We start from the raw sequence: 23,074 nt of genomic DNA on the forward strand, positions 1-23,074 counted from the left end.
TCTAAGTTTTACAAGTAATACTTAGAAAAATTTAATCTTTTAACACATTAATAGCATGAAATTATCATCAGTAGCAGGACATTGAAACGATTCTGTTTGCAGGACAATCCATTTTGCAAAAAAAGAACCACATGAACTGAGTTAGCCACATCTGATCTATCAAAGCATTTTTTCCTCTTTTCTAATTTTATGATGTTTTTTCTGGTAGATTTCCATTTTTTCCTGCCAATACTATGTCTATGTTCTTGACAGTCAAGTAAAAGATTCAGCCTGACCCCGAAACTCTGTTGTACAACTCACAGAGGGAAATATTGAAATAAAAGCCACTTTTAGAGGGATTTTTAAAAAAAATCATTTGTGAATTTTGTTTTTTAGGAAAAAAATAGAAAAATTGGAAATCTGCACTTTCATGACAATTTTTTTTTCCAATTCATATCGCCCAGCCCCATGTTAAATCTGTTTCACATGAATGAAAAAATAATGACTTTTCAACAAAACAGCTGGATGATAACCACCCACATAAAAATCCAAGCAAAATAGACAGAAACCTGTAGAGCCAATTTGGGTTTTTTGTTATGCCAAAACTAGTTTGACGTATTTATTTGTTAATTTTAAGTTGTCAAAAAAATGAATGATAACCGCATGCTGTATGCCTTCTGCTAAGATTTGCTGTCACACTGAGGAGGAAAGACCTTTGTCGGCTAACAAAACACTCCTCAAGTCTCAAGGATTTTCTAACTTCTAAAAAAACTTCAATCAACCTCCAAATGAACCAGAATCGCCTCCACATGCTTCTTTTTGCGTAGTCATTTGTATCACTTAGACAAAACTCTGAAACAGGCGGTAAACTGAACCAACTTATAATCTAAGCCAGTGAGATGTCTTTCAATTTGGAGCTTTTTGACTTGAAATAAACTCTTTACAGAACTTCTCCTAAAGCCTGAAATAAGCATCTTGAGGCTATTTGTTTCTGTTTGATGATGTGACAACAAGACTTTGGGGCAACACCCTTAAAAAAAGCACAAATAGCTTAGAGAGGCTAACAAGATGGTTAAAGATGGCTGAAGTCGCCTTGCCGTATTTCTTTTGGACTATAACGACCGAATGTCGTTTCTGTCTGCCTCCCTTCTCCACATGTGGAAATATTTTTCTCTTGAGTTTTTGCCCACATTGTTTCTTTTCTTTCCCCCTTACCCACTCTGTCCCACTACATTGACACTTTCAACTACAAGAAAACCAAATACCAACATTTTGTTTAGTCACCAATTGTTTTGTTTCCAACAAACAGACCTCATCGTCCTTGTGAGGTGCATCTCCAGCACAGAACATTTCATTTGGTTTTCTCCAGGTCTTTGGTATAGCAGAAGAAGTCTGATTAACTGCAAGAAAACAGACAAGTGTTAATGTGCAATCAGAAAACGGATGTAAAGTAAATGCAAACATTTCATAGTGTGTAACAATGGTTTGGTCACATTTATTTCTGGTGAAAAGTTTCAATATCAGACAAAGATAACCCATGTTAACTTAAAAAGACATTTAAATTACCTAATTTATTAAGAAAAAAAGGTAATCAGAAACAACTTCCACATATATGAAAAATTTACTTCAACCACCTCGAGTCACAAAATGCAATTAAGATGTCAGCCTGTGACTCAAACTTTGCCTGACAGAAAAGTCTTGTGAGAAAAAAACTAAAATAAAAAACTAAATAGAACATACAACATTAAATAGTTCTTGCAGGACAAAATTTAAGAACTATGATTAATGTATTTAAGGCCAACTGATTTTGTAAAAAAAAATATTTTAAGACATTTTCAAGCCTTCATTTTAGATACATTCATTTAAACCATTCTAAGGTGGCGGAGAAACCTTATATTTGTTTGTTGTTCGTTTGAAAAGCAATATAAATAAAGTGTCCAAAAAACAAACAAAAATCTATCTGATTATTTAAAACGTCAAAAATAGAACAAAATAGCAACAACACAATAAATCTATGTACTTGAAGTGTGCCCAACTTATACAAACCAAAACCTCCAAAGTTGAACAAAAGAACATTAGAGTCTTGCTAGTTGAAAGTGAATCCTGTCACCTGTTGTAGGGCTCCTCCTGATCAGCGCCTGTTGCTGGGAATCCATTTTGCTCTCGCTTTGCGCCTCCATTCCTGTTCTGGAGATGAGGTCCTTTACGTCGAGGGTTTTGCTCGGCTCATCTGCCTCTGCTGTGGCCTGCACAAGAGGCGGGAGGCCGGGGGGGAGCATGACTGGCAGGGCTGGGAGGGGGCTGGAGGTAAGGGTGACAGGCACCACGGCGACAGGTGATAGAGGGGAGAGCGCAGCAGCAATTGGCACCTCTGGCCTCATGTCAGTGGGCGCGCTTACAGAGGAGGAGGCATCTCTGTAAGCGGGAGCAGAAGCCGGTGGGACAAGGGGGACTTCGAGAGCCACAGCGTCGAGCTCACTCCCTGAGTCGGCGAGGCCATTCAAAGCCTTGGGGGCAGCTGACGGAGAAGCATCAAAAGTCTGCGGCAGTTCTGGAAGAGTTTTGTCCATGTTGGGCATGTGAGGTGCTACCATGGGTGATTTGCTCTCTCCACCAGAGGAGGCAGCTGAAGCAGCAGGCTCCCTGGCTGAGGGACCAGCGCTGGCTGCTGTAGGTGGCGGAGTGGCTGTGGCTGCGGCGTGGAAGGGAAGCTCTGGCTCAACGGAGGCAGAGGGCTCAGACACAGAAACATCGGCCTCCAGTCTCTCTATAGGGGCTTCAGGCTGCAGGAGTGCAGGAGAGGAAGACGTCTGGACGACTGGCTCCAGTTTTGGCAAATCCACTGATAAGAAGAAGAGAAAGAAATAAATGATACAGAAGGATACTAAACAGTGATAATATTAAAGTAAATGTTGAACATGTTTTGTACACATTTCCCACAGTAAACTTCAAGCATTTTTCAAGCATTTTCAAGGTAAGTTTTCAAAAATTTTCCAGCACCACACTTTGGAGATAAAACAATACAAATGACAACACTTTCAATTTACTACTGTGATCATTTAATCAATTAATGATGTTTTGTGACTAATAAAATATTACTGAATATTATTTTATTTGAAAATTTTCTCTCACACACCCTATAGAACAAAATACTAATTTAGCAAAATAAAAAAAAAATCCCTCCATTTCAATAACTAATGTATAACATTTAAGACAACCTTCATTTCAATTAATAAGTCATTGAGTCATTAGAAATAATAAACATGCATTACATCAGACAAATTGGTTTGTGTAAAGGTACCTGAACTTCCTGTACAAATTAAATGCTTAAATCACTTGACTTCCTACATGGAGTTTTTTCTCCTAAAGATTTATTACAAAACTGTGCAGATGGATTAGCAAGCAATTTCAAAAACTATGTACAGAAATCAAGCACTTTCCAAACCCTGAAAACATATTTTGAAATTTAAGTATTTTCAAGAATTTCAAGCACTGATCAAACCCTGCTTGAGAAAACAAGAGGAGATGTTTTTAAAATGTCTCCAGTTAAGGTGTTCCAGCTGAAACAAGAAGAAATATTTTGTACATGTCTGAATGTTCATTGTTCGGACCAAAAGTATCATTTTTGTGTTTGAAGTAAAAATTGAAAGAACATTTGAACTTATTAAAGCCTGGGATGTAGGAAGGAGGTTTTTTGGGCAGACCTGGCCCTGGTTTGGTGTCTGAAGCCCCGGTCGTTAGCGGCGGCTGCTGCATCTGCTGCGGCTCAAGCGCCAGGCCTCCGGGATGAGTCTGTTGCTGCTGAGGGGGCGGGGGCTGTGACTGCTGCTGCTCCGGAGTCTGGCTGCTGCTCGGGTGCTGTGATTTGAGGGAGAAAATGCGAAGATAATGAGGGTGCAGCCATAAAGTCCATCAACACAGAAAACCAGAAAATACAGGCATTGAAATGTAGGCAAGTAAACGTACAAATACACAAGACCACAAGTGGGAAAAAAGGAGACAGCGGTAGAAGAGAAACATGATGGGGAGGATGATTGTGGGAGGACTGTAAAGAGAAGGATGAAAGCTCAGGACAATGAAAATATGGAGAACAGGAAAGACACTGTTAAGATCCCCAGGAACACACAAAGAGAAAAAAGTCACTAACATTCCTCTTCAGAATCTAGACGAGAAATTCAATTTGAAATCAGTTTGTCTCATTTGTCTGAGGATTGTTCGCACAATCCAAGTTACTCTAAGCAGCAAGTCAAACTAATTACAGTTTCTTTCTGCAAGGATAGAAACATGCTGACTCAGGAAAGACAGGGCTATATGAGAGGATTCTGCAGGAGTTTACAGACTGATGCAATCGCCTGTAGAAGGCAGGAAAAACAACCAGCAATGGAAAGAAAGCAGGTGGAAAACAGAGAGAGATGTTTTAAACATAACAAGGCCTTGATCCTCTTACTACACGTCTTAATGTTCTAAAGTGCCTTGTGAAATTATTCTATTTGGGGATCAATACACATACGCACCTCCTTTTTCAGATTATTTGTTGGGAAAATTGTTAAATATTATTAATTTTCCTTCCTGTTTGCAATGATGCATCTCTTAGTGTTGCTCCATCACATAAGACGACATTGAAAACATTCAGATTTGTATTTACTACCCAACATATCTGCAAAATTTAAGGTGTAATAAACCACTGAGTTTTTACTAATAAAGTAACGATTCTTGGAATTATTGTAATAAATTACTAAGAAAGAACATTCGTTTGTTCCTAAAAATTAACTCATGGCTCTTCTCATAATGCGGATGTATCGTAGGTCTCCCAGAGTCTTAAAAGAGCCATACCTGTGGTGGTGTTGGGGTGGAGGGTGGGGGACCGACAGGGGGCGTTGAGTTCCTGCTCCCTGAGCCCCCTGCCAAGATCTCTGCTGTGATATCCTTACCGCCCTGATTCGGGTCGCGGATACAGATCTGTGAGGACAATGGCAGAAAAAAAGAAACAGGGACCTCACTAAAGTCTTAAAGTCTGAGGCCAAGCAGAAGGCAGACACAGTGAATGAGCCTCACCTAACAACCTTAATCGATTATTAAAATAACTGATGAATCATGATTAATTGATTTTACCAATCCATTAATCAATGAATCATGATTAATCAACTATAAAAATAATTAACAACTACATTAGCAATCAATTAACCATTAACTGGATTATACAGACTCAAAAAAAATGACAATTTTCGGAAAGAGTAACACACTCAATGTAGTAATTAAACAAAAAAAATACATTTGCATTTAAGATTAAAATCTTCCTTATCTGTGGATTTGTTCTACCAAAAACTCCTTTCACGGGTTTAGCTTCACCTGGTTCAACTTCTGTCCTAATAAGTACCTTTTGCTATCCAGTTGATCAAAAAAATAATCACCAGATCAGCCCTACACTGTACTGATGTTAAGTCAAGCAGAAAAGGCTGAGCTTTTCACATATTAAAGTTAGCTACCAATGACCGAGTGTTCAGTAAAGGAATGCTGGATATTGCATGTTAAGTTTGAAAATGTTTTTATTTGAAAAAGGAACTGTATTAGCTGTTTGCATTTTTTGTGTATTTCTAGCTTTGCATAAAAAAAGAATAAAACATTTCCAGAATGTGCCAATGTTTCTTTATCCAATTAATCATCAGAATAATTGATTATTAGAATAAATGTTAGTTGCAGCACTAAGGCTGTGTTCACACTGCAGCCTGAAGTGACCCAATTCAGATTTTTTGTCAAATCGGATTTTTTACCGTGGCCATTCACACTTCCAAAAAATATGCAACCTGAATGTATTTTCCATGGTCACGGGCAAACATCCTGAAAACTGCTGATATTTCTGTTACCAAGTGAATTGGTGACTTAATGTGTACAAATGTCAAATACAAGAACTAGCAAAGAACATAAATCAGAAAAAACTACTAAGATGCTTACTGTTTTCTTCTCACGCCTGGCTGGTTGAGGTTGCTGTTGTGTAGGCACTATGATCGAGGGTGAGTGGGGGAACAGAGTCTGGCCAGGGTAGAAGGTTGGGCCCGCTGTAGGAACTGGAGCAGGGACAGAGGGTGAAACCGGAGGGTGGTACCTGAGGGGATCTGAACCAGATTACAAGAAAAGAAAAGAACATTTTTTAGTAAAAGCAGGGTTCTGGTTCCAGACTAAAGAGATGATGTGGATTTATGCTAATGAGTGTTTTTGATTTGAGATTGCATGTGCTTAATGACAGATGAAAGACTCACGATATGGGTTGGAGTACTCCCCTGGTCCTGGACCGGGGTAGAAGGTGCCAGAACCAGGCGGCTGCACTGAATACTGCTGTGGCGGTCCCACATATTGTGTACTGGGCCGATACTGGAGGGAGACAAGAGAAAGTGAGTGAAAATAACACACACACAAAATGTTTTCTTAATATTTTTAAATTAGGTTAAAAAAAACCCCAACAAAAAACATGACAGATACTGACATTAATAAGCTTGCGACTATGTTTGTGTTCAGCTTACACATCAAAAGATATGTAGTTTATATCTTAATGATTTTTATTGATCATTAAAATTGATCAATAAATTTAATGCACTGATAAAATTTATGATTTTGCATGGTTTAATTTTCATTTATGTAGATATTAACATTGGGCTTTCACATTCAGTAAATATGATTAAAACTGAAAGATGTAAAATTAATTTCAGCTGCACAAAGTATTAATGAATCAATCTGAATAAAAATTTTAATTACTTTCGTTAAGTTTACAAAAGTAAAAGCAACATAAATAATGCTGAGCAGCCTAGCAAGAACTGTTGAAAACAATCTCCCTGATTCACTTTTAAGCCAAACTAAACAGGAAAACTAGTTTTTGAAGGTTTGCATTTCACCTGTGGGATGTAGTACTGTGGAGCCTGTGGGGAAGGAAAAGGCATTGGGGCCATCGTCATCATGATGGGCTGATTGGTGGGGTAGACAGCCGCCGTGGGAGCCTGCGAACCCGGACGAATGGAGGGTGAGTTTGTCGGCATCGAGGCCCTCGCAGTCTGCATCTGAGTCCTTTGAAAAAACTGAGGGTAATATAAGAAAGACAGAAAAAAACAAGACATGTCAGTTACTGACTTTTTTTTTTTAAGGTGTCCAGATGTTTTCTCCAATGGGAGCCTTTGTTTTAGTCAGCTTAAAAATGTCTCTTGGATTTTCAGCATTAAAATCAGTTATTATGTTGAATGAAATGCAGAATAATACTTAGAAACATGCATGCTGGCATTAATCTTTGAGCTCCTAAATAAAAATACTGAATATGTCTTATTGGTAAATAATTGTTTTCAGAAACTTGAGATCAAAAAATATTCTATAAAGCAAGAGACCCAAAAACAACCAATAAAAATTTTAAACCAAAGATAAGAAAAGAAAATCCACATATTGTTACTGAAAAGTTGAAGTGCCCATGGTAACAGTTTTATCAGCACAATCAAATAAATGAAAAGTACATAGTTTCAAAATGGCTACCAGTCAAAAAGGGTAGGACAAATACAGATATTTCATTCCAATGGAACGTTTTTTTTTACTCAAACCAAATCAAACATACAATGCGCACTTTTGACAACATGCACCTGGTGACCCTGGCGGGCCACCAGGCTTTACTTGCGCCCCCACCAGGCTAAGCATTGTTTATTTATTTAGGGTTTTTTATGTAGCCTTTTTTAAAGACGTCATAATTGGTGTTTAGGTATTGTTAATGTCTTCCAGTAACACATAATTACCTAGTGATATTTTCAAATTTCCTGTCAACTTTAAACATTTTTATCTCAAAAACATGTTGAGCCATTAGATGACTGCTCTAGCATCCCTACCACTGGGGTTAGCGAGTTTTCTGAAGGTAACTCTGTGCACTAATTATGTAATTGGTTAAATATATTCTGAATTTCAGTTATAAATATATGTATGTATATATATTTTAATCAATAAATCAACATCTATGCCAAAAATGATATTTTCTATGCAAACCACAAGTACCCATTTCTGTGCACAGGCATTGCCACCAAAATTACATTTTTAGAAATCTTCAAAACTTTCTTTGCCATATATCAGTTTGCCTCAGACGTGCTAAAACAGAAATGACTGCAAATGCAGTAACAGTGACTTCTGTAAAGCATGTCACAATGAAGTGCTTAAAATCAGGTAATTCTGTGAGAAAACAACAAAGAAAAAAAAAATACAAAGAAGGCCGCTAGGCCAAACCTGGAATATTCGACCGCAGTCACAATATCCCACAAGTGTAGGACACAGGGATAAAACAAGGCTGTAAAACTGTCTAAAAATACACAAGAGTGAAATCACCTTTCACATAATATATTAGCCTGAGTGGTTCTATTGTAAATAGTTGTGGGGGAAATGTGGAAAATGAACAGGAAACTGTTCATTAACAGTCACCTAAAGACATTCTCAGTGAAATTCTCTGGAAAACTTTTGGTTAGGCAACAAATAGTGAAAAGACAAAAACAACTTTATAACACTGGCTGAAAACAAAAAGGGAAACTAAAATAGATCTTTATGCAACACAGAAACCACTTAAACTTGCTCAATACAACACAATTCAGAAACGTCACTGAAAATATTTTGACAGGAAGAAACAAAAACAAATAAAACGCTTACAAAGGGAATATGCCGCATCTCTCATATTAGGCATGCAATTTATTTCACTGTGCAAGCTCATTAAAGATGAGTAATGAATGGAGCCAATTTGACAAACTTAAAAGTGTCAAAAGAGTCCTCTAGTGGCACTCTAAAGGACATTAGAGAATAAAACGATAATTACAAGCCTCCACACTCTGTGTTTACTGCGGTAAAGATGGAGGAGGGGTAGGGGAGGTGCACAGGATTAAACGTTAGGAGGGACAGGATCATTTCAGGATGATCCTCTTCATGCCATGCATCTCTGCAGAGACTCGACACAGAGGGATGTTAGTGTTACCTGGATGGGCCTGAATCCTCCCTTGGGGTTTGAAAGCAGTAAAGAAAGAGAAGCCAGTGGGAGGATAAACTGGTGAGATTTAAACATCCACACACAAACAGAAAGCTGAGCATCTTCTTCCACTTGACACACAAATTCATCATCATTCATTAGCCATTTTAACTAGCATTCAATGACAGAGAAAATCTGAGGTTTAGCTACCCTACGGCACAACAGTGCCGGTTTGACAACCCTAACTTTCTCACAAAATCATATTAAACCATGGAGATTGTCACAGGTGAGAAATTCTCCTTACTCAACATATAAAGATTCAACAGTGGTGACTCACCTTTGGCCTAGTATAGACTAAAAAACTTCTGCACCGCCAGACTACCTCATCTATACATATTGCCTCACTTTCATCGTATTCATGCAGCATCAATTCACAACAAGTCATCTTAAAAACGCAACATCCGGTTTGATTCAACAGTCTTTACCCGTAAGCTGTTTTATAGATGGAAAGTGTTTGTTTCAACCAAACTGTTGAGTCTGTTTTTTTTTATTTCCCAGACTGCCATAAAAATTAATTTGTCCTGATTTGATCATTAAAGGAGTGTGGTACTCATTAATCTTTGAGCAAAAGTCTTAACTCTGAACTTGTAACTTGATAGACATTGATGTTGAGCTTGCAGTGTTTCAATATCTTCTATAAAAGCAGGAAACTTTGTCCTTTTAGCATTCCTCTTTAATTTATTTCCAATTGACATGGAAGCATTAGTGGACTTCAATTTCCCCATTTTAAATTAAAAACAAATTAAATATAACAGATTTAAGCAACCACCCGTTAGGTCAGCCTCTTAAAAAAAGACAATGAAAAAGAGCAAAAAAGATTTGATTCTAAGGTTCTACTCTTACAGCTAGCTAAATTCTCAGAGTGCTTGCTGTGAACTCTTTCATGATGTAACCTGTTCAGAACATGTTTACTGCTGAACCACAGACCCATTTAGGACTCAACCCCACCTTGCCGCCAAAAAACGCTTTTCCCAGTTTGTGCATGACTTATTTATTTGGGGCATGCACAAGTGTAAACCTGTTCAAGTTCATTTCTGGTTCACGATTGCAAATAGAATGACAAAGTTAAAATTTAACAACCTGTTGGTGTAGTTTGTGCTTAAGCTTGGTGTTAGAGGTCAAAGTTAGAGGTGAGGGTAGCATTCAGGGCATGAAAGTCAATCTATGAACAATTATGGGAAAGTGTTGGGGCTTGAGAATAGCAGAGCCTAAGAATGCCAACCGCAGATGAATACATCTCCACAAATGAATAAATCTTCATGTATTTACACAAGAGATGCACCGATGAGCACATTGTGGGTAAATATCAATATCCAATATATTGTCATTAAGGGCGGCAACCATTACACACATCTCTAATAATTCATCAGCATCGGCTGATGTCAGTCATTTTTTAACACTTAGGTCCAATAAGTAAAACTGGGCCAATCAACAGCAGATATTTATTTCCATCCTGTTGCCATTTGTGTTATGGGACTGATACCAATATGTTAAATAAAAAACATATCGGTTTTTATTTTGTTTTTGCCCCCTCTCTTTGAAAAGCCACTTAGCGTTTCAGAGGTACTTTTCTTTTTTGAAATCACATTCTCATCTTTTCTTAAACTGACATTTTTTAACCCTAGCCAGCTGCAAACTTTACTCCAACAATGACTTATAGCCAGTCTGCAGCACATTTGCTGACTCAACTAAACTTCTTCTGTTGATATCAACTCTCAAAGGCTTACATGCGCCTCCACAAGTCTAACACTTTAATAGTTGAGACAGAGTGCAAAACTCCATATCATTATTTATTCCTCACCTATTGCTAAAAACATCCACCTGATAATGTCTACTCGACTCTGCAAAGCTTCATTTAGACAGACATTGGTCTGGTGTCTAATGGCATGTTCCAGCACAGGAAGGTTGCAGCTGAGTTGAGCAAAGATGTTGTTTAAATAAAACTGTGTGCTGCATGTCAATAAGGTGCAAGTCTGTTAGTGCATGTGAGCAACAAAATGTTTTAGCCAGCCTTAGTGGTATATCAGCCATCTCTTGAGTAACATGTTTCCTAAGTGATTGGAAATCATAGCAAACACTTGCTATTATGGCCTGTGGTGTTGCTAGTTCAAATAAAGATACTGAAAGCAAAACCAACAAAGAAGAACCTTTTATAGAAGAAATACTAATAATAAAACGACTTACTGAAAACAGAAGTTGTTTGTTTTTGTGGTGAAATAACGTCTGACTTAGATCTTCTTCCTCAAAGAAACCGACACAGACGTCATGCTTCAAATCCATAAAAGTTCAAACAGAGTATTTTGGCCAAATCAATTTTCTCATATTAAAGCTTCCTTTTCTGTGCATCGAGAGTGTTTCAGGAGAACAATAGCTGTTTTCTCTGTGAGTATAAAGAGCGACTGTTCGGCTTCATCTGCTTTCCAATTCCACTTCCGTGGTGGCACAAGAAATCTCAGAGCCAGTTTGTGACAGCCAGAGCATGCACTCCAGTGTGTGTACACACACACACTATCGCCAACGAACACACCCGTTACGCTTTGACACCATACTATTAATAGTCTACTTAAAATGTGTCCAAAGGGAAACATCCAGAAGGTGAGGATGTTACAGAGTGAGTTATACGGCGGCCGTTCGTTCAGAGCACAATGAATGAACGCATCAGTCTCATGGCAAGCTGCTGTGTGAATCAACACACACAAAGCCAACTCAAAGCCACATGAAATAAATGTCAACACCAAGACAGGTTTAAGACTCTTTCCATCCTCTAGGTAACACACAAACATCGTAAACACTGACCTGTCAGACACAAACATCAATTTGCCCTTCAAAATCCACAGATGTTTGTTCTGCATGCGCCAGCTGTCCAGTTTCTGACTTCCTAAAGTGTCGGTCAGGAAAACAGACCTGCACTCTATCATTCATAAATATACTCCAAAATACTTCCTACCTGACCAGCAGTGACTTCATATTATCACAAATAAAAAATAATTGTCAATATTTTTTATTTGTGTTTATTTGTGTTTTTATGTATTTTTTTTTTTTTTTAATTCTTCTAAAAGTAGTGAGATGTGATTATGTAATTTGCCATTGTTTGTCTAATTTTTTTTTCTTATTTGTAGCTTTAAAGAAATCAAATGGCCAAAAGACCAATAAACAGCAGTCTTAATGTTTACATACTGATAAAATCAAAGTCTCATGAAGATTGCACCAGATTTTCTCAATGCAAGCACTGAACTAACATAGTTCTCATGTCTATGTTCATGTGTGGTGTCAGATTATTGTTAAAACAGATTTAACAGAATCTTACAGCATTATGTCTGAATTTTATTAAAGTTAAGAACATTTTACAGGTTCACACTTTAAATTAATCTGCTTCTGAATTTAGTGAACTGACAAAATTACGCTTGAGAGAACAGAGTGAGTCAGCTGTTCACTGTATGTAAAGTCGCCAAACATGGAGAAACAGCATTCAGCTTCCAGATTTCTATGCACCACAAATCTGGACCAAACTTCCAGAAAACTGCAAAACAGCTGAAACACTGAGTTCCTTTAAATCTAGAATAAAAACTCAGCTGTTTAGAGTTGCTTTTGAAACCTAATCATGAAACATTAATCAATAATCTGATGTGCAAAGTGTAATGTTGTTGACTGTGTGTTCTATGACTTTGTATTTATGTGTTTTTATGATGTAAAGAACTTTGAAATGCTTTATTGCTGAAAGGCGCTATATAAATAAAATTTAATTGATTGATAAATTCATAATTGCCAGAAATGTTATTTTAGGTCTTTTGAAGATTTATTTGAACAATAAATTTTTAAGAGTAGAATACTTATACAATATATTTCATTAAAAAGGTGCATATATAATGAAAATTAACTATACACAAACTCCCACACTAGTATTTGGTTCCTGTATCCATCAATGACTGGTGCGATTCTATCTGGCTGTTTGACTAGATAGGCTAATGTGGTTTCCTTTGCTGGAACAGACCGTTAACTAGATGCCATGCATTCTTAGTGGTTTGGGTTGAGGTTGAAGCGCTACAACAACCACACATCATGATTCTACCACCACTGTGCTTAACAGTTGGTAACATTTTCTTTGGCTTGAAAGTCTGTACTTGAATTTTCCAAACATCCATCTCATCTTCACAAATTTGAGGTCAAGACAGTCTCAATTCATGACAACATTAATCTGTGACACTGGGGTTCTAAAAGATCTAGTTAAAGTCAGGCTTAAGCTTTTTTAGGTTATTGGGTTGTTCCTAAACATCCTGAGAAATTTTCTCTCACCTTAACGTGACCATTTGGTTCTTTTATATCTTTGCAATGTAGAGACTTTTCTCATAAGTACTACTTAATTTATACTAGTGTAAGACTCGTGGGTGTCATAACTCCAATTTTCACTCTTACACTAGGGCTTTAATGAATCAATTTCAAATTTTGTATAAAAAGGCTCAACTAAAAAAAATTTGCAGAATGTGCCAATGTTTTTATCCGATTAATCATCAGAATAATCGACAGAGCAATCAATAACTAGAAACCATTAGTAGCTCCCTAGTTTATTCTGCTAATTCTGGAATTCACAGCTGTTAAAGTTTTCACACCGTCAAACATTCCAACAAGGGAGCACACATTTCAGGCATCTGCATGAAATAATATAATTTTAAATCAGGTGTAATCTCTGCCAAGATATTCCTCTAATGAGGTCGACCGCAGACATAACTAGAACAGCTACTGCACAGAAATCAGGCATCAGAATTTGCACATAACTTTGGATATTAAAGTTGAAATCAGCAGTTTTTACATAACCCATAAAAGTCTTTTTAGTACCAAACACCTGAGCATGTATAGAAACAAAATTTTGAGTATAAATCAGTCCAGTAATTTGGCAACAGGCTTCTGGAAAACAATTACATCTAAAATTGATCACCATCTTGAATAATTCCTTAAGGGATCCAAGCAGAACACTACACTGAAATCCCAAAATGGTAACTCATTGCAGTACTACTTAGTCCTAAGAGCACAAAACCCAAATCAATATAAAGTTAATGTAATGAGGAGCATAAATATAAAAATGAAAAGCAATTAATTTCAACAAGTGTACAGCAACTTATTTAAGGGAGTTCAAGCCAGATACAGATTGACATGATTATATGCAGAGAACTAAAGTCAGTCTAGATGTCAAAAAAAAACACACCACCACCCAAACAGTCATAGGTCACTGGAACACCCTTTTATAGTGTTCCAAGGTACTTAAAATGTTTTAAATCTGTATTTTTTAAGCACAAGCAGACCCTCCACAAAAAGCTCTTTTGCCATCAGGGACCAACACACTGCTTTGATGATGATGATGCAAAAGAGGGATGCAGGAGGGGCGTCCAGCAGGGGTAAATTACCTGATGGTGGGTTGGTCGAGGGCCCGTAGCAAACTGGTGGGGGAGGGAGGAGAGGTCCAGCAAGGAGAGTGAAGCAGTGATGGCAAAGCGGGGAGAATAGAGAGCAGAAGAGAGACACAGATACAGTTTAGGATGAGCGATGGAGGCAGAGGCTTGAAAATACAATAAAAATACCACAGAGCAAAGCTTTAAAGACACATGGCACAAAATATATGACACGACTTCAGTAATACAAAGTCTACTGAATGCATTGGTATAGGTTCAGGAGATATAATAATATGTAAACAAAACATCAAGGTTTTAAATTGTAATGATGCTTACAGAAAATTTCAATCAGACAATTAAAAACACGTATGCCTTGATCATTTTAATTTAATGATCATTGTATAGTCCAATAATAATAATACATGTAAAGTTATTTAAAATTTTGATGAGAAGATCTGTAGAAGAAGAGTGAATAAAAAACAAAAATCAGTGAGCGTGTTTCATGTATGCAGGAGGAAGATTTTAAAATCAGTTTGTTTTAAATATTTAACAACAGTTCTGATCCCACATAATTTTGGACACGGATGTATTTCAAGACTCAACTCAAAATTACATCTTAAATATTGAGAGAAAATATTAATTTAATATTGATATTTGAAATGAAAAGTGAAAAAACAATTTTCTTAAACACTACAAAGGGGTGTAAAGAAAAAGTTTTTTTTTTAAGTAGACTTGGGTTATTTATGTAGCTGTACTACCTGTTTTGTTTGTAACTTTGTAACACCAACAGACATGCTAATCTCATGCGTCATGTGTCAGAAAGTGCGACATCAAATTGTTATATAAAGGAGTGGTGGGTAGCGCCAGGGATACAGAATAATATAGCATAATTCAACCGTCACCTTGTTGTCCAATACAACAATAACAGCATTAATTACAACATTCATATACGTCTCATTTGCTCACGCTTCACTATCTCATCGGTTGTTGTGATGCTTTCAACATCTACTGCTATGATGATTTCATAGCAGTAGATGTTCACATCTGACACAGAAGATGAAGTCCAAGTTGCTAAAGTTTTCAGACTTGAAATATCACAGCCAACAAAAGTCACATTCCAAATAGTCCTTCTGCATTGCTGATATTGTTCACATTGATAAAAGATATATTTGGAATATACAGTGAACCCTCGTTTTTCGCGGGGGTTGCGTTCCGGAAAGAACCTGTGATAGGCGAAATCAGTTACCTTTATTTTTTACAATTATTATACAGCATAATTAAATACTCTACATTGAAACCAAAGAACAAAACCTGTTTTCAGGCCTAAGCATTTTTTTAACAACTAGAACGCTTTCTTACAAATAATCATTGTAATCATCAATACGAAGTACAGTAGGAGAAATTGTGACTCGCGTATTTCACTGTTCCTCTGACTGTGACGCTGCGGCCTGACTCCGCTCTCTAGTGGCTTTTTCTTCTGAAGCCTGTGGTGCAGGTGTGGTTTGTCGAGAGAAGAACATAGTTATCGGTAGTTGTTGTTGTCGCTCTTTTTTCTTCTGGGCAAAAATATTTGCCAAAATTTGCCAAGCTGTATATTTAAATACCGTAACGTTATTGGCACACAGGTAGAGAAGAAGCGCGGAGACTGTTTAGCCAATCAGAATGCAGAACACAATGCACTGTGAAAAAAAAACTGCACAAAAAACTCCCCGAAGCAGCGAGGCTGTGAAAGGTGAACCACGTTATAGCGAGGGTTCACTGTATTGTGCAGCGCTAGGTGAGGCTCCTCTGGGGCCAAGTCTGGACTCTCAGCATTTTTAAACATACTGTTTTTGTTTAAACAAGGAAAAGCGTTTGGAGGAATTCTCCTCCTTTGGTGCTGCCATTCAGCTGGCAGCAGCAGGTCAGGTATGATGTTCACTCTGCAACTAGTGACACCAGATAAAACCCAGCACTGCCTCTGGGATTTCATTTAAAGGAGCTTAAACGAAGGACGGTGCATGAAACACATATCTAGCACTTTTGAGAAAGTCCATCCATCCATCCATCTTCTTCCGCTTATCCGAGGTCGGGTCGCGGGGGTAGCAGCTTCAGAAGGGAGGCCCAGACTTCCCTCTCCCCAGCCACTTCTTCCAGCTCCTCCGGGGGAATCCCGAGGCGTTCCCAGGCCAGCCGAGAGACATAGTCCCTCCAGCGTGTCCTGGGTCTTCCCCGGGGCCTCCTCCCGGTGGGACGTGCCCGGAACACCTCACCAGGGAGGCGTCCAGGAGGCATCCTGACCAGATGCCCAAGCCACCTCAACTGGCTCCTCTCGATGTGAAGGAGCAGCGGCTCTACTCTGAGTCCCTCCCGGATGACTGAGCTTCTCACCCTATCTCTAAGGGAGAGCCCAGCCACCCTACGGAGAAAACCCATTTCGGCCGCTTGTATCCGCGATCTCGTTCTTTCGGTCATGACCCAAAGCTCATGACCATAGATGAGGGTGGGAACGTAGATCGACCGGTAAATCGAGAGCTTCGCTTTTTGGCTCAGCTCTCTCTTCACCACGACGGACCGGTACAGCGCCCGCTTGACAGCAGACGCTGCGCCAATCCGCCTGTCGATCTCCCGCTCCCTTCTTCCCCCATTCGTGAACAAGATCCCGAGATACTTAAACTCCTCCACTTGGGGCAGGACACCCCCCCTGACCCGGAGAAGGCACTCTACCCTTTTCCGGCTCAAGACCATGGCCTCGGATTTGGAGGCACTGATCCCCATCCCGGCCGCTTCACACTCGGCTGCGAACCGATCCAGCGAGAGCTGCAGATCACGATCTGATGAAGCCAAAAGGACCACATCGTCTGCGAAAAGCAGAGATGAGATCCTGAGGCCACCAAATCGGATCCCCTCAACACCTTGGCTGCGCCTAGAAATTCTGTCCATGAAAGTGATGAACAGAATCGGTGACAAAGGGCAGCCCTGGCGGAGTCCAACTCTCACCGGAAACGAGCCCGACTTACTGCCGGCAATGCGGACCAGACTCTGACACCGGTCATACAGGGACCTGACAGCCCGTATCAAAGGGCCCGGTACCCCATACTCCCGGAGAACCCCCCACAGGGCTCCCCGAGGGACACGGTCGAACGCCTTCTCCAAGTCCACAAAACACATGTAGACTGGTTGGGCGAACTCCCATGCACCCTCCAGGACCCTGCTGAGGGTGTAGAGCTGGTCCAGTGTTCCACGACCAGGACGAAAACCACACTGCTCTTCCTGAATCCGAGGTTCGACTATCCGACGGACCCTCCTCTCCAGTGCCTGTCTAAAGTTGGTATACAGTGAAATTGGCCCATTCCTAGCTTACATTACATTACACACTAGAAACGCTCATGAAAAAAAGAGAAAAAACAAAATGGCCTTGGAAAATGACAGTGGCCAAAAACTAAATCTGAGGGAAATGTGTCTCGTAGTAGAAATGTATCTTAAGTACACTGATCCTAATTTAAATCAAGCTGTCAAAAATGAATCTAAAAAAAACAAAAACTGCCATAATCCAAACACTGACAGTACACAAATAGTTTAATCCATTTAATTTAGAATTGATGTTTTAATATGCACAGCAGAGACTGCTGTGTGTGCTACAGAAAGGAGTTATATAGTGGTTAACATGAAAGATAAAAAATGACACCAGCATAAACTCATTTCCTGTGTGTCATCAGCGATAAGAACACCCACAGGGAGCTCATTAGGAAACAATACAGTCTCATTGAATTATTATAACTGTGTTAAGTACCTTGGCAGTTCGATCAGACAACAAAGAATCTCCTAGTGGCTTCTAGACTCAAGTTGTTTTTTTTTCTCCCCCCCCCATTCCCTCCATTCACAGATGCCCGACTTCAAATAGAATCATAATAGAGCTTAAAGTGTCTGAGGTGAGTCAGCTGGAAGTGTGGAAGCAGAGAGAAACTCACCGGGCGACTCTGTGGCTGTGCATTCATTGGCTGTGTTTGGGGAGAATACACTAAAGGAGTGGAGCCGGCGTTTTGCCCAGTGTTGTATGGTGACTGTCAAAAGAAGAAAGCAGGCGCAAACAGGTGAGAATTCGATACAGACTAGAAAACGTAGAGCAAATCAATCATGACATTTCACACCATACAGGAAGTAAATACTAGAATAATACAACCACTGGCAGTGGAGGTTTGTGGGGAAAAGTGGTTTTCAGTTGAAGCTTAAGTACTCGGCGAAGATAATTGGTACCCTGAAGGACTCCCAATCCTGTGTTGCTTTATACTCAATCTAATGCGGCACAGGATGGCTTAGGCAGATCTGCCATCCTTTAAGCTGCTGTCGCTGTGCTTATGATAATTGTAGTTTGTTCTGGCTGACTCGACTATTTATAGAACGCTGGTGAGAGACATCAGCTGCTTTGGGGTGAGGCAGTGGGTCAGTAGACTATGACAGTAAAGAGGAACAACTGGATTCCTCATAAGTCGAGTCACTCGCTTCCAGAGACGCTGAGTCACGGTGTCCGGATTTATGCAAAGCAGGAGCTGCAGAGTTAACGCAGGTGCCAGCAGTGCAACAACGTCACTGTCTGACAGTGTTTATGTCTTTGGGATTCATGAACTGACCTTTTATGTTGGTAGTTTTACCCCAGCGGAGGTAATGCATGTCTCACTAGAGGGAAGAGCAGTGAGTATTTTATCTAATAACCCACACATTCATGCTCTGTCACTCTTAATTTAGTTAAGGCTCTGTCACTCTTAATTTAGTTACGGCCCAATCTTGTCTCTGTTATGCATCCACTGATCTCGCCACAGCTACACAGAAAGAAACTCCAGGCAAATTCATACAAAAAACAACATTCAAAAGGAAAATTAGTCAGAAAAAACACAGGGGTTTTGACAATAACTATGAAACCAATACTGTACACACACGCGCACACACACACACACATACAAGAGCATCTCAACAAATAAGATTATCAAAAAGTAATTTACTCTCAATACTTCTGTCTAAAAAGTGAAACTCATACCATACACAGAGATATAAGTATAAATGTATATGCCGTTTGAATATGTCAAACAACTCTTCTGTCAACTGTAACATGCAGCAACATAAGACATATCTCAAGTTTTTTTAAAAATATTGAATAACTGTTTGCTTTGTGGTGGATGTGTTTGACTTTTTCACTTGATTTATTTTATTTCTTATTTTTAAATTATATGGATTACCGTTTGTCAGGAAATAAAGATTTCTAATAGAGCACAAACGTTTGTTAATTCAAATGATTATGCCTTACAGATAATGACAAATCTAAACATGGAGAATTTTAAAACAGAAATGTTGACCTACTCAAAAGCAATATATCCTCTTGTCTTACTTTATATAATGTTAAGCATGTCACAGAAGCAATCAACTCTGTGGAGTGTTAAAGAAGCCCAGATGTGGCTTAATGGCTGATTCAGCTATCTGCATTGTTGGCTCTGGTTCGCCATCTTCCTCTTGATAACACCCTGAAGAGTCTTTATGGTGTTTGGGTTGGCCAGGTCCAGCACAGGGATCATTAAACCAAGTAATGCAACATTCGGCTTCGTCAGCAGGTGCCAAGTACTGCTGGAAACAAAACCAGCATCTTTATAGAGCTTGTCAGCAGAAGTAAAGGAAATGCTCTGAAACTTCTTGGTAGACGACTGTGCAGACTTTGGATTTGATAAAAACACAGAAGGCTAACAGCAGCAGATGGCACGGCTCCCTAAATCATCACAGACTGTGGAAATGGCACACTGGACCTCAAGCAACTTAGATCTTTTTCCAAGTTGGACTGAGTGATATGGTTGGGAAAAATATCACAATATAAGGGTTTTAAATTGGTTGATATTGATAATTAGTGATTAATTTTTGTTTTAAATAAATGAAATACTGTCAAACTGGTGATGCGATATTTTCCATTTTATCCTTGGTTTCCTCTCGAGACATTATACTAATTTTCTCCCTTCACTCTACGCCCCTGTTATTGACTTTTAAGCAGCTATGAGGCACGGTGGAAAAACCTGAAACAGCTGCTGTGTAAGTTACTCAGGTTGTTAGTCGATGCCACCAACTTTGTTTAGCTTGTTGAGAGAAGTTGAGCATCTAAAGCTAGTTGTCCAGCCCTATTGGGTACAGACCACTGAACAATCGGGTTCTATAGAAATAATCTTTTGTGCCTTACCTTCCTTATGAAGGGTCTCAATGACTGTCAACTGTCAATTCAGCACTTTTCCCCATGGTAGCATAAACCATAACATGGTATGAAATCTTTATATAAAACTAATCTTTATTGGTCTTATGTAATAATCTAATTTTCTTACACTGAATTTGGTCTATCATTTTGTATAAGCCATAGTTAGCAAAAATAAACACTTGTAATATATCAGAGTTTGTGTAGTTAATCTTGATTTTATGACGTTGAGATTTTCAGAATTGCAGTTCTCTCCAACATTGTTAGTTATTGTGTGCGAACATAAAAGTGTTTCTAACTAGCTTCAGAGTTCACTTATTAAATGTGATTTAAGCTTGCTTATTACAAAGAAATCTGACTAGATTGTGGCTCAGCTTTTCCGATTTAAGATAAACATTAAATTTTACTTCCACTGGAAATATTGGTATTTAAAATATATAACTTTCTTTTGAAATGCTATTTTCTGAATCATTTAGAATCTTGAAAGTCCTGTTGGGTGATGTCAAATTTGGGTGACGATATCACACAAATTTAAGCCAATAGTAACAGTTGTGCTTCTCTCTCAATCAGATTTCTCAGTTCAGGCATGTGCCAAAATATTTGCAATATGTGAAAGTCATTAGAGTTGAGAAGGCTGAACATGCAGTCATGTTCAGCACAGCAGAGCATGTCTGAGTGGGGCTTTATGATTTTATACTACGACATTAAATCAGTGCACTCATGCACATGATTCTAAACTGGAAAAGAAAAACAGTGAGAAAGACAAAAGAACAGAAAAACAAATGTGAAAAAAATATTTAAGGCAAAAAAATTTATTATTCACATATTCCCTGAAATATCTAAGTAGCATTTAAAATATTTAAATTTTTTTCATCTTGCAATTTGAAATTTTCTGAGCCAGAATACAATACAACCTAAGAGTTTTCAGGATTCCAGCACATTTGTTCTCCAGACTCAAATCTTGCAAATGGAAACAATCAAGCTTGTTTTAGTGTACGATTAATTGCTTTATTGCTTATTGCAACAAACTTATCCTTGGTTTGTTATTAAGGATTTCTAAAAATATTTTTTTTTCTACAAGTTTATGAAATAATTCCAGTGATCAAAACTCAAATATGCAATATCCAAAGTTCACATATTAGGATTTGATATTCGCTATATTGCAAAATGACTTTGGCAGTAGGAATTAGGAATACATTTTTCCATACTAATCTTTTTAGCTATACCTATCCTTAAATGACAAATTCAATCTTTTCCAGACAACTGGGAACCCTATGTTAAATAACAATGCTAACAACTGATCCTCCAACCCCTAACATCCAAAGTCACAGACAGACAAAAAGGACGAATGAAGAGACTGACAGAAAGATGGAGAGAGGATGACGGCGGCCGCAGTAACAAACTCACCCCTCCGCCTGTCTCCCAGCCCTTAGGGTAGCGATATGGGGAAGCTGTGGGTACTGATACCTGAGAGAGCGCTGGGGAGTGGGCATGACCAGGCGGGGTTCCCGCCAAGTTAGGGTGTCCCTTTGTGATGTCGTGAGCTGCGTAAGCGGGGCCAGCGTGCCTGGGTACCTGTGCGGCATAAAAGCAGAGTGGTTAGCCGCCTTCGCAAAATGAGATGTGACGGAGGTATGCAGAGCAGGAACAGCAGTGGCGGGACTCGACAGGTGATTAGTCCTCCCCTCCTGCTGAGGAGTGTAAATTAAGCACTCAAGGTGAAGTATTGCTCCTAGTGTGTGTGCGGAGGTGAAGACCTGCAGTCGATGAAGCTGCTGTGGTCTGACGAAAGACTGGCACAGTGGGCTGCACAAGACCACAGCCCAGACTGTGCAGTGAGAGGACACAGACCTCAGATGGTTGAATAATTACATTACAACCCTACTCATCTGTAACAGATTGATAACACCTGGTGCAATAAATGCACTGTAGTCATGCAAAGTAAGCCCAGTAATAGTAATAGAGTTGCACAGAGTGTAAACGTAGCATGAGAAACTGACTGAACAGAGTAAGTAGTGATCTGAATACTGTTTCAAGAATAATAAACATGACATTTTTTTCTTTAGGACTTAAAGAAAATTTTTAGGGTTTGATAGTAGTGAAGAATGCTCAAAGTAAAATAACTCAAATTAACTACCTTTTCCCTTGTAACTATTATATCAAAAAAGCACCAGACACTACATCTTTAACAATCAAGTTTGTCTGCTCAGTGATCAAGTCTTTAAATACTTCTGAAAGTTAATTTGAAACATGGCTCCTTGTGTTTGATCGCTTATCCCACTCAGAAAAAAGCGGAAAGTGAGTAATGAGGTTAAAAAGGAAGTTATTTTAAACAGTTTATGTCAGCAGCTCACTTGTCTGTCTATGAGAGGGAAATATAAAATGATTCAATTTTATATTTCATTTTTAAGTTTAAAATGAAACAGCACTGCTTCAAACAATGCCAGAGATCAAAATTTGTTATGAACAGATGTGTTACTATTA

The 23,074-nt window shown here is 38.8% G+C and overlaps 1 protein-coding gene across 7 annotated transcripts in view; it reads right to left on the reverse strand.

The window, feature by feature from the left end:
• The window catches only part of eif4g3a (eukaryotic translation initiation factor 4 gamma, 3a), a 56,623-nt gene that overhangs the window by 17,485 nt on the left and 16,064 nt on the right, over window positions 1–23,074 (reverse strand). For 3 of the 7 annotated variants that reach the window (XM_028002702.1, XM_028002708.1, XM_028002704.1), the window contains 11 exons: window positions 21,998–22,165; window positions 18,339–18,431; window positions 14,404–14,436; window positions 8,954–8,974; window positions 6,867–7,046; window positions 6,237–6,348; window positions 5,932–6,092; window positions 4,813–4,947; window positions 3,684–3,837; window positions 2,090–2,821; window positions 1,291–1,379 (listed from right to left, as the gene is read on the reverse strand). In XM_028002702.1, coding sequence (XP_027858503.1) covers window positions 1,291–1,379; window positions 2,090–2,821; window positions 3,684–3,837; window positions 4,813–4,947; window positions 5,932–6,092; window positions 6,237–6,348; window positions 6,867–7,046; window positions 8,954–8,974; window positions 14,404–14,436; window positions 18,339–18,431; window positions 21,998–22,165 — 1,878 coding nt within the window. The remainder of the gene's footprint in view (window positions 1–1,290; window positions 1,380–2,089; window positions 2,822–3,683; window positions 3,838–4,812; window positions 4,948–5,931; window positions 6,093–6,236; window positions 6,349–6,866; window positions 7,047–8,953; window positions 8,975–14,403; window positions 14,437–18,338; window positions 18,432–21,997; window positions 22,166–23,074) is intronic. The other 4 variants (XM_028002703.1, XM_028002709.1, XM_028002705.1 and 1 more) reach the window with 3 other exon arrangements.

Source organism: Xiphophorus couchianus, chromosome 20, assembly GCF_001444195.1.
Source record: "Xiphophorus couchianus chromosome 20, X_couchianus-1.0, whole genome shotgun sequence".
Lineage (NCBI taxonomy): Eukaryota > Metazoa > Chordata > Actinopteri > Cyprinodontiformes > Poeciliidae > Xiphophorus > Xiphophorus couchianus.